At 37.4% G+C, this 20,208-nt stretch overlaps 1 protein-coding gene across 2 annotated transcripts in view; it reads right to left on the bottom strand.

The window, feature by feature from the left end:
- Positions 1-10,802: 10,802 nt before the first annotated feature.
- Positions 10,803-20,208, bottom strand: part of LOC149192109 (uncharacterized) — a 61,009-nt gene continuing 51,603 nt past the window's right edge. For both annotated transcript variants that reach the window (XM_089404478.1, XM_089404479.1), the window contains exons 5-6: positions 11,540-11,719; positions 10,803-11,357 (exon numbers count right to left, since the gene is read on the bottom strand). In XM_089404478.1, the coding sequence (XP_089260604.1) occupies positions 11,157-11,357; positions 11,540-11,719 (381 nt within the window). In that variant the 3' untranslated portion in view covers positions 10,803-11,156. The remainder of the gene's footprint in view (positions 11,358-11,539; positions 11,720-20,208) is intronic.

The raw sequence follows: 20,208 nt of genomic DNA on the forward strand, positions 1-20,208 counted from the left end.
GCCCACATTTCCCAAGTCCAACATGGAAAGCTCATATGGTTTTATAATTTTCCATATTCACTACCGACTAAATGCTCATATATGGGAAAAAAAATTATGGTTCACAAACCCTGGAGATCAGTGACTGCTACATCCATGGAATATTTGTACTACACAGATCCTGACCAAAAGGGATCACTTCCCGGTGGTTCAACAACAAAGCCTGACACCGAGAGTGTCGATAGAAATGAACCCATGACCTCTCAATAATAAAGATGCTTTAACCACAAGGAATCAACAAATTGTGTTAACCCTCGGGGCTAATGCTCATATATGGAGATAAACTAATTGTGTAGACATTATAACCTAACATTTTTAGCACAAAAGGACCATACTACAAAGCCTCAATCTTCTTACTATGACCTTGTATCCTTTTTTAGATGTAAACATATTGAATATCCTACCTTTCATCAATTTAGCGCAAGTCATGTCGAGCCTTGAACATTTCTTGTAACTTCTTCATTAACTCCTATACTTGGAAATGAATATACTTGAAGTTATCAATGAATTATTCGGCATTCAAATGTTCTTTTTATGTGGCATCTTGCCTCACTTCTCCTTAATGTCCATATATGATATCTAAGTCTAAGGCGGTAAATATCTAAAGCAAGTTTGAAAACAAGATTTAGTGGTGGAAGTGCGGACTACACTATTATAAGAGTGTTAAATATAAATCAAATTTTTGTCCCAACTTCTTAGAAGCTTCCAATTGTAACTCCCCAAAATCTTAACCAATGTCATTTTCACTACTTTTGTCTATCCATTTATCCATGGATGAAATTGCAAATATCTTCACCTTGGTGTCCATATCTAAAAATGTAGTCCAAAAGGCACTAAGAGCCCTGGTATCTTTGTCTAAGATAACGCTCCTTGTATCCCAAAGTGCCCGCATACCTTTTCAAAGAAAATGATTATTGCATCTTGTCCCTTAATGGTCCTTTTGTAAGAAATGATAATGCACTTCTTATTAATCATGTCCACTTGCACAAATGGATAGTCATGTCTTCCCCCTCGTATTTAGAAAACCACCAATGAAATCCATGGAGATTCCCTCCCATGGTTTAATATGTATAGGTAAGATATATTATAAGACTTACTTCCTATTATTGGGTTTGTTAATATAGAGAAGTATGCATCCTTTAATAAATCAAGCTACAATGCATTCCCTTTCAGGTCAATACACCTACCTCTATAAGTTTCTCATTGCTTGCCCAACACCAAAATGCCTTGAAACTTTGGAGGTGTAAGCCTCTCTGATAAGTTGTGGTCTTTCTCTTATAGGAACACAAAGCTTTTCCAACTTGTAGAACAACCCATCCTAAAAATGCTTGTCAACCTTGCTAGCACCTTTTTCTTCACAAGCTTAACCTTGTAGATATTGAAATACCTCCTTGAATGTTATCTTTTATGTACGCATCATGGGTGAAAGGTTCCATTTGCATAAGAATGCTTAGGGTTGTGAACTTGTGTAGAGCCTTAAAAGCATGTCCACCAACTTATTATTACTACCTTTATTATATTTGATAACAAGATAAAATCATTGTAGGCTTGTAGATATTGCAATTGTTGGTGATTAGTGCAGATGATGATTTTCATGCTCATCAAATAGTACTTCTATTTCTTAATAGCTTATACCAAAGCATAGAGCTCCTCGCATAAGCAAAGATTTTATAAATCTACCATGAAGTATTTCAAAATGATAGCATGTTGACTCACCTCCTTGGATCAAGACCACTCCCATGTATTATGTGTGATTATGTGTATTACTTCATTGTGGGTGAATGTGTATGGGCTAGGGCACTTTCTGGGTAACAAACCTTGCAGAACAAGAGTTAAACTCGTTATAATTAAATACATGGGTCGTTGATGTGTTTATAACCCCGAGAGTGAGATCTCATTATTGGGTGAATCATGTGTGTGGGACTACAGAACTTGGAGAGGATTCAATACAAATTGAGCAATGCAAGAACCACTATTGTTGACTAATATTCCATTTCAACACTTCCAAAGCCTTATCCTGATTATTTCCCCAATGGAAACTCTTGTTGTCGGCTATTATGACATAATGGTGCAGCCACAACTGAGATGGATGTTATCAACTTATAAAAGTAAAAAATCCCCCCACAAAGCTCCTAAGTTTAGTGACATTGGTAGAAGTTGGCAATTTGATGATGTTATCCATGTTTGCATGAACAATCTTGAGATCCCCTCTACCAATCACGTGCCCCAAATACACCAACATTATTGGGAAAATTCACATTTCTTAATGTTTTCTTGATACATTTTGGTTTTTTTCTTCAAGATCTAGCAGTAAATTTTTCGTTGAAATCATGGTTTTTTTATTGTTTAAAAAAAAAAATTTGAAAGCATTCGAAATATGCAAATTCCATAGCTCAAACTTGTGCTTCCAAGAAATTTATGTTGGACTTTGGGCAAATTTGACAGGACTACGACCTAAAATATTTGTTCCAAAAAGTTATGTCAACACAGATCTCACCTTGGTATCACGCTTCGAAGAGATTTCAAGAATTGACTTACTTTAAAAGTTATAGATGTGTGGACTCTAGTATGGAGCATGAATCTACCTTGTTTCAGGTTTCAAGTGAGCTCGAGGTATTTCAAAGTGATTTCAAAATTTTTGAATAGCAATTATTATATATATATATATATATATATATATATATATATATATATAGATTGATTTGTATAAATATAGATCAAATTGTCTGAATTCTCAAAATATTACTTCAAGTTTGACCTATGGCTTGAGAAACCGCGACCCAAGGGAATCTAAACTACCAAAATCACTGGGGATCGCACCCGACCTGGGCCACACTAGCGCTTAACATGACTAGATTTTTGCCATGGAGTTTTGAACCAATGATCTTCACATTATGGAATGACTTAACAATTCATCACCATTTATTTTATACCCGTAAGTTAAATATATTTTTTCAATTAACTTATTATTAGATATATTTCTTGCCTAGATTAAAATAGAATTGTATTTCAAATTAATTTCAAAGTTTAAATTTAAATAAAAATAAATGAAAACAAAAATCATTTAAACATATCTAAAAACAATAAAACTACATTAACGAAAAGATAACTATTTAATAAAACTATTAGGAAATTGTTTCATTTAATTTAACTCCATTCTATTTTTCATATTCTTCCATATCTCACACGAAATATGGAATTCAAATGTTGCTAATAAAGGTTGAGACACCAAATCTATTTCTCATTAAAGTAAATATCTTGCAGCAACAATCAACCATTAACACATTTTAGACAACAATGTCGCGGCTCTAAAGAAATTAGAAAAAAAACGTTAAAAAGACTAAATGCCTAAAATAAACAATATGTTTATCCTTAATCCAAGTATTTCAAAAAACAATTTTACACAGCGTCATAGTTACACATGAGTGAAATATTAACACATTCACTTAAAATGTGGAGAACAATGTCTCGGTTCTAAAGAGATCAGGAAAAAAAAAACTAAATGCCTAGAATAAATAATAGGCTCATCCCTAATCCAAGTATTTCAAAAAAACAATTTTACACAACATCATAGTTACATTGGAATTGCTTTTGGCATTTTTAAACTCTTTTCCAAGAATGAGAAGATAATGTCTCCAGTTTGCTGAAAATGATTCTAGGAATTTGGGAGTTTTTTTTGGGAGCATCTGAAATTTAAAAAAAATGGAAATGAATATTTGAGACAGGAAATTTAAATTTAAATTTTATTTCTAGTATTAATAGGTTCTCAAATTTTGAATATCATTACATTGTAATATAGATATTTTTTAAATTATTATAAATATTTAATTTATTATAAATATGTTTATTATATTTATTTAAAAAAAAAAAAATTATGGTTTTTCTATTTCATTTCAAAAATATACACATTCAATATATGTTAGGTGGCCTCAATTCGTCCACTAGGAAATCAGATTTGTTGGTTTGCAGATAAGTTATCCAAAATTCAAATGTTTTCAAAATGTCTAAGTCTGACACATCCAATATATGTTAGGTGGCATCAACCCGCCCACTAGGAAACTGGATTTGTTGGCCTGCATGATAAGTCATCCAAAATTCAAATGTTTTTAAAATGTCAAGAAGTGCAATATAAGTTTGAATATCTTTAGCAGTCCTAATATCTAGATAACTACAACAACAAGTAACTTTCTGAGAAGCTAAACTAAACGTTACTCAAAATTTCCAAACAGAACAATCATGCTATTCCGACCATTACTCGACTGAAGAATCCACAAGTGTTGAATCTTTGGCACTAGAACCCAGTAGCTCAGTATGTGGAAGACACAGGATATGCTGCTCAATCTGGCGTAGACGACCATCCTGAAGTTGGATTTGACATTGAATCAATTGAAATTCCTTGCGAAATTCCTGGAGCTCAAAATTAGGTTTAGATGGACCAGCTAAGTTACCCTATAGCTTTTGCAACAATATTCTTCATAATCTAGTATAAGTAAACCAACTGTTGGAATTGGGTGTATCTACCTCTGGAATGACCTGGGTCTTGCACTAAAGATAGTCACTCTCCAAAGTTTGGTTTAGTATTTTCAACTTGCTCCTTTACTTTTGCATCCCACCCTTATATTAGTTGACAAATAGGAGGGGTGTTGCTATAATAAACATGGGCAGCATCTCGAGCTTTTCCAACTATTCCCCAGCGGCCTCTGCCCTTGACTGATGGAGTCAAGGTCTACCTTTCCCTGCGCCGATGACCACAACTTCGACCTTGAACATTTTTGCCCTGGCCGGAATTTTGTTTGGAGGAGGCAGGGTGAGCCATAGTACTACAATTCGAACAATCCTGATAACCATCGGACTGGACACAAATCAACCAAAAAACATAAGAGCCTAGACAAGTAATACTACCAATGCCAATGAAACAGAATTCCAACCAAGCAAACACCCATCCAATGAGCAGACTAAAAGGCACTGGAGCAGAGCCTAGTCGGAGGCAAAAGAAACATGTACATATACGAGGGCATAGTACAAAAATAAGCATGAGCGGGAAATTCAAAAAACCATTTAAACTCGTCGCCTTTAAACCAGCCATAGCTCAGTGGGCTAGACTTGTTTGCTGACACAATCCAGAACCTGAAAGAGGATAGGGATATCTACCGTGTGGGATTCCCCTCCGCCCAATTTACCTAGTCCACTTGGAGCGGTTGGTGCTTCCTTAGGTATCGCGCATCATTGAATACCTAGCCCCCCATTTCTTTAAAAATGAACTCAGCCTTAATTTCAACATACAAAGCCATCAAGGATAGAAAATTTCCATAAACCACGAAGAAACTGACAGAGTGCAAAGGACGATCTCCGCCTGTCATGCTAATAGTCAAAGACCCAATGCAAGTTGCTTCAGGACTTGCCATAAACCGCATTTTAGAAACAACCATTAAACCAGTCGACCAGGGACACATAACTAGGTTCAAGAGAAGGGAATTAAGGGAAACAAAAGAAGCATACCCGCACTAGATACTCGCCTTCTGGAAGCCACGAGTACGCTTGAATCTCCCGCCCACAACCAAGCTTGCAACCTAAATTGAGCTCCTGATTCTACCCGACGAGCGAATAAACAAATTGCAGCCAAAACACCAGGGAAAACCACATCGCCTTCTTCCAGACTCCCAAGATATCTTCCCTCTACTGATGCCACCTTACACATGTAGATGATTAAATGTGAACCGTCAACCAACCACCTCACCTTATGGGCAATCCTTCCTCTGTCCTTGGCTCGAATCCCACCGAGTTCAATGCCATGTCTCACACCTCGATAATACTCACTTTATAGTTGTGAATATAAATAACTTTTAATGTATGTATATTCGGAAATATGAGAACTAGTAAATCTACATCTTATCAAAATTTATTTCAATAAAATAAAACTTAAAATACTCATTAGCTATGAATATAGATTAATTCTTAATGCATATGTTAAACATGAGTTTAAACCATCGCTACTATATATATATATATATATATATATATATATATATATATATTTCTATTCTCAAAGTGATATTTCTTATAAATTTAGATGAAACTTTTAACCATTCCAAACACACGTTCCCTATGCTCCCACATTAAAAAAATTATGCAACATACCACCAACATAATTAGAGATTATGTATTGAAGATATTTAAAGTTTTATATTGTGGTTTAAGTTAATAAAAACTTTCATTAATGAATAATGTCAATAGCACTTTGTATAAAAAGCAAGTGTATTATCCTTAAGGTTAATTAGTTGAACCATCTACTTAAGACATGTTTTTTTAAAGATTTATGAAAATCAATAATTAGTTGGGATAACTTAAGCTAGTGTCAAAGTGCCTATGCCTAACAGGAAACTTATAACTTTAGCAAGGGCCAACATGTCTAAAAACACACTTGAGAGGGTCCCACTCGAGGGAGACATCTATCCTTCTAGCCTTGTCATCATCAACTGTTTGAACTTAAGTGGAAAGAAAGCAAGACTTGCCTCCCAACCATTCAAACTATTATCCCTCCAATATTTGTTTGAATACTACTAACAAAAAGATCATAGATCACATGCAATCAAATCCCTAATATTACCAATAACTATTATAATTAACCATTAAATTATCCTCCATCCAAATATTTCAAAAAATTAATAAACACCCACGACAAAAAATTATTTAAAATTTTACTAGTGATATGCAAGTTCCTTGCATTAAATACCTCTATGATATCTACTCTACTCTATATGAAAGAAGTTTATATTTTACCTCTATGATATCTACTATACTCTATATGAAATAAGTTTATATTTTATAAAAGATGTCGGTATTATAGGTGGATTCACTCAACAAAAAAAATGGTGGGTTGTCTCTAATTTTAAACATCAAATAACCTTTTTGAATATCATTAAAAAAATTATATTAATGTTAATTCTTCAAAGAGAAAACTTCATTGTTAAACCAATATCTGTACTATGATTACTATCAGCGAGGACGAGGGACGTTACTGGCACACCACATTAGAATAGAATTGGGATACTCCATGCTCGGTATATTCATCTATAATATGTATGACACAATTCCCTAGAATGCTCATTTAGATTTCCCTGGTAACTTCTTGCACATAGCTCTCCTCCCAAAAACTTCATTTAGTGGCAATTATAGGTTGTAAATTGGTCAGCACATTGGTGTTATTATGTCTTTGTTGTATAGAAAGAAGAAATAAATAAATTATTTTAACATCCACGAGGCTAAAAATAGCATATGCGACAGATTGCTTCTTCATCTGCTTGATGTATTCGGCCTTTTTCTGTGAAGCTCCAAAATAAATGCTCCCAACTTCTCGACAAACCCCTCGCTAAATAGATTATCACATGAGCTAGCTGCGAGCATAGCTGCATAACTTTCTTTGTTGTCTTTGAAGACCTCACATTCTAAAATGAAATGTTTTTCTGTTTCCATTTTTCCAGAAGAACAAAAAATGCATACTCTTTCCTCCCACACTTCCTTTTGCCTTTTCCAGCGCCCTGTTTCACAACGGAGTTGATGATAATTAATCCTTAACTGAGCAATAAGAATTTTGGTTGTCCAAGAGATATTGACCTCTATGTATGCTTGTGGTTGATGACTATGAGTGGAATTAAACACTTCAATATAGTAATTTTTCTTTCTTCCTAGCTCCTTATCCCAAGTACGCGTGTGGAACTTTTCCATAACAAAAGTTTTTATCTCTTTGTTGTTTATAGGACATGCATTCAAGCAAATAACCCCTTTACAAAAACATTTGTCATTTTGTTGCATCCAAGTTTTTTTGCTCTTGCACAATCTATCATTAAAGACAACCTTAGGCCATCTACCCTCTTTCATTTGCTCAATTTTTTTCAAATACCTTATGACTTGCACCATAGCAATTGCTTCAATAGGAGCAGTCCCTGTTTCACTTAAGAAGATAGCATAAGGAACTGCACTTTTAATCTTAAATTTGTTTGTAATCAAATGCTTCTAAATTTTCTCAATTTTTCTCCACTGCATGTCGGATACACTGTTGGCTCATAGTTCACAACCATAGAGAATCACCGGAATCACTAGAAGCCCAAAAAGAGTTTGAGTGGTTTTTCAGTCCCATAACTCTGCCTCTCTACACCTATTTTGAAAAGCATAAAATGCTTTCCAACCCCCCAAAGTTGTTTTCTTTCTACAACCATTCCAGCTTAGATTTTTGTTGAAGTCAATTCCAAGGTATTTGTAATCCGCGACTTCTTCCAAAATGTTGCCTTCAAAGTAGAACTTATGCTGGTTATGTTTTCTTTTCCTTGAGAAAACCAATACTTTTGTTTTGCTGATATTGACTTGCATCCCCACACTTCTACAAAAATGCTCAAGGGATAGTAAGTGCTCTTGCAAACCAAGAACCGATTTAGCAATCAAGATAAGGGCATCTACGTACAAAAGAAGCCTTATAACAAACTTGCCCAAATAGATACCATCACCCCCTTGCGAATTTAACCACTCAAGCTTGTCGATATAAAAACCAAAAGGGTAGGAGACAGTGGGCAACCTTGCTTGACCTCGATATCACTTCTAAAACTTTCAAAATTGTCTGCTAAAGTTCTAATTTTGACTTTCACCTCTTCATATAGCCTATGCACAGTGGCTCTAAAATGTTTAAGAACCCCAAGTTCCTCCATTCTGTGCCAAAGCTTATCCCTAGGAACCGAGTCAAATGTTTTTTCTTAAATCAGCAAAGCAACAAAAGACTTCTTCATTTTTCTCCTAAACTTTTTCAATGATGTGCCTTAAAGTTATACAATGATCAACTGTGGAATGTTTAGGTCTAAAACCTGCTTGCCCTTTAGCACGCTTATCTCTTTCTTCTGCCCACTTGCTAATTTTGTTTTCTAGCATGCTTCCAAATAGGTTTGCAAACAAAGAGTTTATCATGATGGTCCTCTAATTGGAGAGATTATTGACGTCGCCGCACTTGAGAAAAGGTGTTGCCAGACTAGTTGTCCAATCTGTGGGAAGCCCTTGTTGTATGATGTTGAAGATTTTTGTAATGTGAGGTGCAAGAATCTTTGAGCCCCACTTTAGATATTCTGCTTAGAGTTCAGCTAAGTCTTTTGCTTTTCCAACACCCAACTTCTTGATATCCATCTCTACCTCTTGTATTGTGAAGAGCTCAGTATCAATGTTCACCAAGGGGGGAGGATCAACCTTGGGAACCTGCGCATAGAGTTGTCTTGCATAGTCAAACCATTTAGAAGCTGTAATATTATTTCCAATTTGTATATTTTTCGGTTAGAGCTCCGTCCAAAATAATTTGGGATTATTTTTCCCAAGGAAGATTAGTTTTTCCCTCCTTGAAACCATAAAATCGGCATTTTTCTTGCTTAATAACCGTTTGCAAGCTGAGCTTTATGTTATCCTTATTTGACTTTTTACACATTCTCCTTACCTTCTTGCACTCCTTGTCAAACCAAGCATTAACTGAAAAGCAATTTGTTTCAAACTTCTTAATTTTCGCATGGTAATTTTCAAGTAATTTTCCCCTTCCCGAAGATAACAAAGTTTCCATTGAATATATAATTTTTCCGAAGCGTGCCGATATTTCACTCGTTTAACATTTCCCGAATGAAATGATTATGCATTCGTGCACGTAATCTTACAAGGCAAAGTGTTTTGTAGTGTATTCACATCCATCTCATTCCTAGCGGGATTTTGGTCAAATACACTGCACAATGATTAAAAACAAGTCGAAATGAATTCTACCACGTATAGAACGGGACAAATTTGACTTTTAGTCTGAATTGAATTCGTAGGCGACAAAATGAAAATCTTATCTGACAAACTTTCCATTGAAGGATTTTAATTATCCCTCTCTTGACCCTGCACCAGGGATTATTTTTTCCCTTTTTTTTGGTTAAGTTGAAATTTATATAAATACCAAAATCACAATTGATGTTGTTCAGAGAGTTTATTCTTCGCTGGCGGTTGGTGGGAAACCAATAAGAATGCAATCCTTGTTAAAAATGAATTTGTACATGTACAGCTGTCCGATAGACTGGATTGACAATTAACCGTTGAAAATTCTACAACTAATAAGTTTTCCATGTCTTTTTTCCCAAAAACTTAATCCGCATATATTTAATCAGTTGAATAGTTGCCAGGCACGGTGTTTTCGCATGAGATTTATTTAAAATGGCCATAAGTAACAACTCATCAAAACATGCAATATGTTTATTTTGAACTTAATAAATTCAAGTACGAGCATGCTTGCTTGTTTAAGCAATTGGATAAGACTTATGAAAGAAATAATCCACGTGCAAGGGAAGGGAATATAGAATCTTCTTCCAAAATGACAAAGCTTTGACAGATGTGGCCTTTCTTAATACCTAATATTTACAGTCAGCCATGGTCATTACTGAGTTTAAAATGTAAAGCATCGATCTATCTTCCATGCTTTACTGAAATATATAAGCACTGATCATCACAAAACCATGACGCAGATGTGCACTTGAATATCAGTCACCCTTGCATTTCAGTTTTTCCACAGCCAAAAACAGTACCTGTACATGACAGGTTCTTGGATATATCCAGTTATTCAGTTTTCAAGGAGACACCAAAAGCAAACATTGCTGCAGTGCCTTTGTCAATTAAATGACAGTTTGAAATTCAAATACGCTGAAGCATGTATGCCTTCCATACAACTGAGCATGCACAAACTCCTACAATATTCTATTGTTTCACGTCAGTACAGCTGAGCTATTCAATATTGGATGTAACAGAGTATTGGCAAAGCATTATCCAAGGTGAAAATAAACAATGTTTGATGGATCATTTAGTTCAATGCTTGCGCTACTTCTTCCCATTTTTTTCCAAGATAACTGCAAACATGCAAGCAGAGACACAAATTGCGCAGTGGGCCACCCGTAACATTGTTCAACACATCACCAGTTCCTGTTTCTTTTCATGTTTACATCCTGAAATATGTAGGGCAGATTCAAGGATCTTTTGCCATACCATTTTGAAAATGAACCCAATAGGATTCTCCGAGATGTAATAACCATGACTTAAGTGCTAGAGCCTAGTACAGCTGAGGAGACGATCTAATTCATGAATGAGGATATAGCAGCCATAATAGGATTATCTGAGCATTTTATGGAAGGACGATAAGTCAATGAATGAGGCCGATTCCATGCTGTATAAGGGCTTCTTGTAAAAAGAGCATTGCACATTTCCAAAATTGCTGGACTTGTATTTTGCGAAGGATGCTGAAAATCTGCAGGATAGTACATGCCCGATGGTTCCTGCAATTTTCCCCAGAGAAAATTGCTTACTTAGAACAATTATCAAGTGAAATATAGGACATCTTATGTATTCCTGTTTCTTCCAAAGGGATGCAAATACTAGCTAAGTCAATACCACTAAAATATATCTTCTTAAAGTAAAATAAGATCTTGAAAACTAGTATCAGAATTTACAGATGTACCTTTTCGGTGTATTCCTCTTCCTTTTGTCCAACTTTTCCCTCTTGCCGCTCCACTAGGTCCTGTGCCTCCACAACCTCTTGACTATGCTGCCATCTTTCATTCAGCCTTTGTTCGTTTCCTCTAACTTCCTCTGGTCCTCGTGTCTCATCTATCACCTGCTCTATTTCAACTTTAACTGGCTGAAAATTCACATAAATGTTCAAGAGATTACTACAAGGTTTGTAACATTGTCGGGAACCAACTTGTAAAAATATGAATTAACTGTTTGCATCACCAGCATCAATCTCTTAGTTTTGGTTTATTTTATAAGCAATGTACACACAAAATTCAGCCATTCTAGTATGTAAAGCTGCCAATTACTTTTGTTATCCTTAGTTATTAGTATTCAAAAGTATCAGACTCTTTAACTTCTCAACGGACGTATTGAATCTTCCACTATGGACTGATTCTCTTTTTTCTGTAAAGATAGCATACAGCAATTTGCGCTCTCATTTACTTGGTGATCGTGAGCCTTACAATACAATATAACTCATTTACTAGCAGAACCAAAATTGAAAAATATGGCCATTTAAAGTTGGAGTAGAGATGTCAAGTAGCTTTGGAATGTAGATGTAGATGCATGAATTTGACATCCATGAGCAATGTATTATGTGATAGATTACCATCTAAGTCACATGACATTGGAACACATGGCCACGTAGATCCCCCAAAACACAATAGAGGGGAACACATAAATATAAATATATTTACGTGTTCCTCTCTATCATGAGGATCTGTGTGTCCATGTGTTGCAATGTCATGTCACTTAGGTGGTAGGCTGATATATATATATATATATATATATTTGATTTTTAAAAATATTAAAATTAGAGACAAAAGATGTAAAAAATTTTAACATCTAGAATATAGCACTATATCTATCACACATCAAGACACAATTATTGAGAATCTGGACACATCTACACAATTTATTTGATGTTTTGTGATCATTTTAGAATTTTTTTGGTGTCCTGACTTCTGAGTGCCTGACATGTACACGTTGGGACATGTGATGACCAAGTGTAGAACGCACATGGGACACATGTCTCGACTCTCGGCACATGACATGTGCCCATACTTGTTTCACTTACATATCACTTATCCTGCATATCCACATGTTCAACACACAAACATGCAACACATAGGGCTAGGAGGACATGTCTTGTTTCCTACCTTACAATATAAGCAGGGAGAACGAATCAAGAGTCAAAAGATTATGACAGGGACTTGACTAATAGTCTCTCTCTCTCTCTCTCTCTCACACACACCAGTGCTAACATGGTACAATCACCTAGTCCCACACATCAAGTACATGCCCTACACATTGGGCACATCTCAAGTACCATAGTTTTAAAAACCGGAACCGGTGACCAGACCGGTCCACCTAATAAACCGGGTTTCAAACCGAAACTGGTCAAACTGGGACTGGTCGGATCTCAATGAACCAGTTTAAAAAAAATATATATTATATAATTAATTTTTAATGAAAAAAAAACAAAAAAAAAACAAAAAACTATTTTTAAGATTTAAAACCATGTTTCAAAGCCAATAGAGAAAAAATATGCAAAGTTTGCTCATCTATATACCATGTAAAGGTGAATATATCAAAATGGCACCGAGTGCAATACATATCATGTACAAAATACATAAGCAATGAGGCTCTAAAGGCCTCTAAAGTCTGAAAACTACTACTACTACATGTTAGTGAACTACAACATGATCACTCCTCGTTGATGTGTGGTTTAATGGTAAGTCTCGTTGGGTGAAGCCCACGAGACCGTGGTTCAAATCTCATTGAGTATAGTGTCCTGCTATGATCTCAGCTCAAGGAGTAGACTCCCCTTATCTGTGAGTCTCGGCTCTTGCTAAATCATAAGAATTTGGTATATCTGGCTGGCAGGTTGCTGGATATACCCTTGGTGTTATAGTGGCAACAACGAGGGTTGATCCTGGGTCTCCCTTAGATTAGTCCAAGCAATTACCGATTCACCATGTGATGAAAAGAAACAACATGATCACTCATCATCATGATCAAACTCATCACCACTACTAGACAAGGGATCATCAACATGAGCTACATAAAACTACTACAAGTCTACATGTTAGTGATCAACAACATGATCACTCCTCGTTGATGTGTGGTTTAACAGTAAGTCTCGCTGGGTGAAACCCACGAGAACGTGGTTCAAATCTCATTGAGTATAGTGTCCTGCTATGATCTCAACTCAAGGAATAGACTCCCCTTATCCGTGAATCTTGGCTCTTGTTAAATCATAAGAATTTGGTATCTCTGGCTGGCAGGTCGCTGGATATACTCTTGGTGTTATAGTGGCAACAACGAGGGTTGATCCTGGGTCTCCCTTAGATTAGTCCAAGCAGTTACCGATTCACCATGTGGTGAAAAGAAACAACATGATCACTCCTCATCATGATCAAACTCATCACCACTACTAGACAAGAGATCATCAACATGAGCTACATAAATAATATGGCTCAGAGTTTGAGGACTCCTAAAACTTCTCTACAACTTTAGTAGTAGTAGTAGTAGTAGTAGAAAAAATAGACATCAAAACTACAACACTGATCAACATGGTCACTCATCATTGATTCAACGCTACTAGAAATGGGATCATCAACATCATCTAGCTCAAAGTCTTCAGACTTGGATTTCTCAACCTTATAACATGATAAAAATTGAAAAAGTTTAACATGCCTAACCAATGGTTTTGGTTTGAGTGAAGGGTTCATCTCCTCAACCTTATAATGTGGTAGAAAAATATTAGCATGCCTAACCAGTTGTTTTCCTTTGAGTGAAGGGTACATTCTTGTTAAGATCGTGGTAGAGGAGTTCAACAATCAATACCACCAAGTTTCAACATCAACAGAGTTCAATAATCTATGCCACCAACATGAGGTTCTTAAAGGGCTTCATGCTCTTGATCAAATGCCAATCTCATACCCTCACACATGATAGAATCAAATGGAAACATCGCAAACCCCCAAACCATGAAATCCTGAAAACCATTAAGTCTGCTGAATTTTGAGTGAAATCTAAAATTCTAGTTTCTCCATATGAAATCCAATGAGGTCGAAACCACTCTCAAACACTCTGAGTCGTTTCATGGTAATGTTAAAAATTTAAGTAAAAGGATGAAAATGAAAAATAAAGGAAATGTCACTTTTACTTTAAGAATTTAACATTACCATTAATTGTCAACATTGCTAGGGCTGAGATGTGTCGGGGAAATGAGAGGGTAGGCATGCTTTTCTTGGAGGGGTTGTTTTTGGAGGAAAACAGCCCAAAATTTCCCTCAAAATAGCTCCAAAACTCACAACACTGCATTATGTGGGGTCCATAGTTGGCCTAGCAATGAACAAACCAGTTTATAGGATGGAACCTATCGCTTCCGTCCAAAACCAGCGAGTTAGGACCAATTTTTGTGAATTTTGATCGAAATAGACCCTTCAACCGGGTTTTTTGTCTAGTTTGACCCAGTCCCCAATGAACCGGCCGGTTTGACCGGTTTCCAGTTCAAGCCAGCCGATTTTTAACACTATGGGTACAAGCAAGTTGTACCCAATTTGACAGGGTATGCAAGGGATGTCGGGCTATGTCACATTCCTTATCCCTATTCTCTGTACCCTAGAGCTTTGCAGCTAGCAGGTGGGTCAAGGGGCACCTGAGCTATAATTCTCAACATTTATGCTTGTCAAAGGCCTTATGATTGTTGTTCTCTCATGGATTACTATTTTATTGGCAAAAATTTTGTATAACAGCAATTATGACTCCTATGTATTTTGGTAAATAAGCCAACCCCATTTTGAGCTTGTAGAGGATTGCATCTGGATTTTTCTTAATAAAAGACAATCATGTGCATATTGTTTTAATTAATAGTCAAAGGAAGCTTTTGTTGAAAAATAAAGGAAAAGGGAACTGAACAACTATCCAAGATGGACTAAAATCATTAGATCTTTGCACCGCACATTGTTCTAGACTCCGTGTGCAGCACATTGTATCGATTTGTTGCTTGAGGATATGGGGAAACTCTCCATCAAGGAGGTGATTGATATGGCTAGGAGTGTCCCCAAGTTTATTTATAACCATGCTTTTGTTCTTAGCCTCATGAGGAGATACACTAGAAACAAGGAATTGCAGCGTCCTACAATCACACGTTTTGCCACCAACTTTATTACTCTTCAGTCTTTGCTTCAATGTCAGTTCGAGTTGAAGCAAACGTTTGTTTCTGACGAGTGGCATGATTGTAGATACAGCAGGACACAGGATGGGAGAGCCATTGCAAAAATGGTGTACACTGACATGTTTTGGCAGGGAGTAGAAGCATGCTCAGTTAGTGAACCTATAGTAAAGGTTCTGAGATTGGTAGATGGGGACAAGCCTGCAATGGCTTATTTGTATGAGGCCATGGATAGGGCCAAGGAGGCCATTCGTTCTTATTATGCAGACAAGGGTTCTGTTGGGCTTGATAGGCATATGATGTTATGGGATGTGATTGATAGTCGGTGGACAGGGATGCTTCATCGACCCATTCATGCAGCAACACTCTTCCTCAACCCCACATTTTCATACAAATGCGCCTTTGATTTTGATGGCGAGGTGATGGAAGGGCTCCATTCTTGTATTCAAAGGATGGTACCTGATCCTAAGCTTTGTAGAAAAATCAATTGCGAGATATAGTTTTATCGGGATTGTGTGGCCCTATTTGGCTTTGATGATGCTATTAGGGAAAGGACCATCTTCATGCCACGTAAGTGACAAGTCATCACTCATTAGAATTTTCAATTTAGAATTTACTTATTTATAATTCTAGATTTTTAAAATTCAATTATGTAACTTTTATTTGAAAGTTTAATTATGTTTTAAGTTTTTGACATTTTTTATTTCTTTATTTTGTTGTAGATATTTGGTGGCGAAGCTATGGTGCAAGGGCACCAAATTTGCAGAAATTGGCCATAAGAATCCTAAGTCAAACATGTAGCTCTTTAGGGTGTGAGCGCAATTGGAGTGTATTTGAGAAAATACACTCAAAAAAGTGCAATAGGTATAACTTTGAGCTTCAGCCTTCAGTTGAGCAATTACATTTATTGTAATTTTTAATTTTTAATTTATGACCCTCAAGTGTCAAGAGTCAAGACTCAAGACTCATTAGTTTTTTTTACACTCTTACAGGTTGGAGTTCGCAAGCCTTAATGATTTAGTGTATGTGCATTACAATATCAGACTTTAAGTGAAGCAAATAGAAGCATCAATGGATCCAAATGGCATTTCTAATCGATGAATTGAATGAATTGATTGACATGAGCAAATGAAGCTCAATAATTAATACAAAGATATTTACAGAAATAGAAACATCAAGTTTCTATTAGGAAATAGAAACAACCGATTTCTTCTATGAAACTGCTAAAAAGATAAGACTAGAAACAACTAATAAGAATGAGCATTAATCGAAGGAGGACTAAGTCTAGCAAAGCTCGGGAATTTGAATTGTAATTGGATATTGATCTGAAGGTGAAAAAAATGGCTAGGGTTTCAGGACGGGTGATCTTCGACGCCGCCTCTCTACAACCCAAGAAGGGAGAAGATCGGGCACAGATCACAGCCCTCAAGGAATCTTCATCCGCCATGATCTTTCAGCAGCGCATTGGATTTATGGTGTACAGGTCAGGGTTGAAAGGCTTCCTACGGCGATCACTGATGCAGATCTGCTGCAAAACGAGGAAGGGAGATCCACAGGATCAGATCGACGTTTTGTTGCAGCTGGGCGATCAGATCTTGGGTTATGGATTGTATTCAGGGTTAGATCTGATACAGCATATGTATTATTTGCCACGGATGGTTCTCGCTACAGGAAGGACGCGGCTAAAACCTCTAAATCCTGGTCGATCCGCGTTTCCAATCTCTGGAACGGAATAGTGAAAGGCTGCATTAGAATAGGGCTTCCTGTCATACCCTGTGCTCGAATCAGAGATTGCGTGGAGACCCAGAGCTTGGAAGCTGTGGGCATGGATTTCATAGACGAGAGTGAGACTCTGACGCTGGCAGAAAACGCTAGATCTGCTATAGATCCGCCAGATCTGGCTTACAATCCAGTAATTCGGGGCCTGAATAAGGTTGATCTGACATGCAGTTCAGCGGCTTGGGAGAACTCTATGGCTAGGGGTTCTGATCTTCTCAGCGCTGTGGCAGCGCAATGTCAGGGGCAGCTAGAACAGCCCGAACCCAGGCATCAGGTAACATTAACTTGGTTTCAGATTTTTATTAAACCCCCGGTGGGGAAAACCAGTCTAGTATGGGTGCACGCAGAAAGCACCATTATGCAGTTGAAACAACAAATTTGGGCATTGACGGGATACCCTGTTCAGATCCAACATTTGGTCAGTGGTAGGTGGTCCCTGCAGGATAACAGAACCTTGAAAAACTATGATATTAGCCCATAAACAACCATTGCTTTAAACTTTAGGCTGAGAGGAGGGGCCCTTCCCAGGGACATCCAAGCTCCTCAGGAGGAGACAAGGGGAAAAAGACAGCATCTCAGCAACAACCCAAGGGAGGCTCCTCTTACAAAAACATATTACATGGTAACAGAGATCCAGGGTCCCCTCCAGATCAAGGTGGATATACACCTAGGCCATACATAGTAGATCAGCTAGGGCAAACCCCAGCCCTCAATTTTGATTCTACAGGACTTGAAGATTTCGTTAAGTCATATGAAACACAGGCCCTAATCTGCCGATTTAACAGTTTTTGGCCAAAGCCATTTGATCTATTTCACTGGATATTCACCAATTGGACCATGGAATGTGATATACATTTATGCTCCAAAGGGTTTTTCATTGTTAAATGCGCATCCACGGAAGTTAGAGATACAATCATCAGTGTTGGGCCTTGGTTTTGGGGAACATTGGGTCTTTTTATGACCATGGTTTCCAAATTTTGATCCAAACAAAATGACTGTCTCCAAAATGTCGGTCTGGGTCCACCTATATAACCTTCCCCTTCACTTTTGGAATGAACGAGTGTTGGAAGGAATTGGGAACAGCATAGGGAAAAATATCAAAACAAATCTGGAAAGGACTGATGAGAGGATCTATACCTTTGCACGCATTTGCGTGGAAGTAGATCTAAGTAAAGGACTGCCGAAAAGTATAAGGCTGGTATACAAACAACAAAACTGGTTGCAAGGACTAGACTACGAAAACACTGATTCAGATGCAGGAACTGTAGGTTGACAGGACACTTGCAAAGTACATGCCCAGAAGCCAAGAAAGCAAATAGTAAAAATAAGCAGAAAGGGAAGCAGAGGAAAGGATGGCAATTTCCCCCTCCTGACTCAGAGGACGACGAATCAGAAGCAGAGGAGGAAGTTACCCCCACAGAGAATTTTGAGCCCTCCCAAGGAAAGGAGACCCAAAAGGAAAACATATCAGACAACAAGGATTCACAATTGCATTCAAAGCAGGCAAAGAAGACGAGCGAGGATCTGAGTATGGGAGGGACAAAACAGCATCACCCCTCAGATACTTCAGACTCAGACAAGGATACAGTTCCACAGAAAGCAGAAACACAGTTAGTCCTAGCTTCGATCGAGCCCACTCAAGGAGAGTGGCGCAAGGTCGAAAAGAAGAAGGGGAGAAAAACATGAGGTGTGAGTCCTATACTCACTACTGAGAACCAGTTTTTCTGTCCTTTCATCCTTTCTTTTTTCTTTTCTTTCATTCTTTCTAAACGCACAGTAGTCTCACTACGTTGCATTGTGTGCGAAAGCACTCGAGCCCAATGGGCAACTTATGGAAATGCTTCAATGCATATGCTTGTGTAACTTTTTATTTTTTAATAAAAGGTTACCGCTTTTTTCCTTGGAAAAAAAAAAAGAATGAGCATTAATCACTAAATAGCATACATAGCATTATTCTAATACCCTCCCTTAATGCTCAATCTATTTACAACACCAATAGACCCTCTGAATTTTACAAACTTATCAGGGCCAAGAGGCTTAGTGAAGATGTCGGCGGGTTGCTCTATTGTGGGAACATATCGCAACTGAACGGATCAGTCTTCAACAAGTTGGCGAATGTAGTGACAATGGGTTTCTACATGCTTTGTTCGTTCATGAAAGACTGTATTCTTGGCAAGTTTGAGCACTCCCTGATTATCACAGAACAAGGGAGTAGGACCTGTCTGGAAAACATGCATATCCGCAAGCATACGTCAAAGCCAAACTGCCTCACAAGATGCCTTAACTGCTCCCCGATACTCTGCTCCTGTTGAGGAAAGAGCCACTGCCTGCTGCTTCTTACTAGTCCAGGTGACAGCACCGGATCCTAGACTAAACACATACCCAGCTGTAGATTTACGGTCATCAACCAAACCGGCCCAGTCAGAATCTGTGTAACCACTGAGTATAGGATCGGACCTTCGAGTGTACAGAAGTCCATAATCAGGAGTGCCACGCACATAACGCAACACACGCTTTGATGCTATCTAATGATCAGCCTTAGGAGCTGACATAAAGCAGGAAATGTAGCTCACTACAAAACTGATGTCAGGTCTAGTGGCAGTAAGGTAGATGAGGTTGCCCACTAATTGCCTGAATAAAGTTTCATCCACAAG

Source organism: Pinus tabuliformis, chromosome 2_2 (genome assembly GCF_031772625.1).
Source record: "Pinus tabuliformis cultivar Carrire ecotype Pingquan chromosome 2_2, CPIR1, whole genome shotgun sequence".
NCBI classification, from domain to species: domain Eukaryota; kingdom Viridiplantae; phylum Streptophyta; class Pinopsida; order Pinales; family Pinaceae; genus Pinus; species Pinus tabuliformis.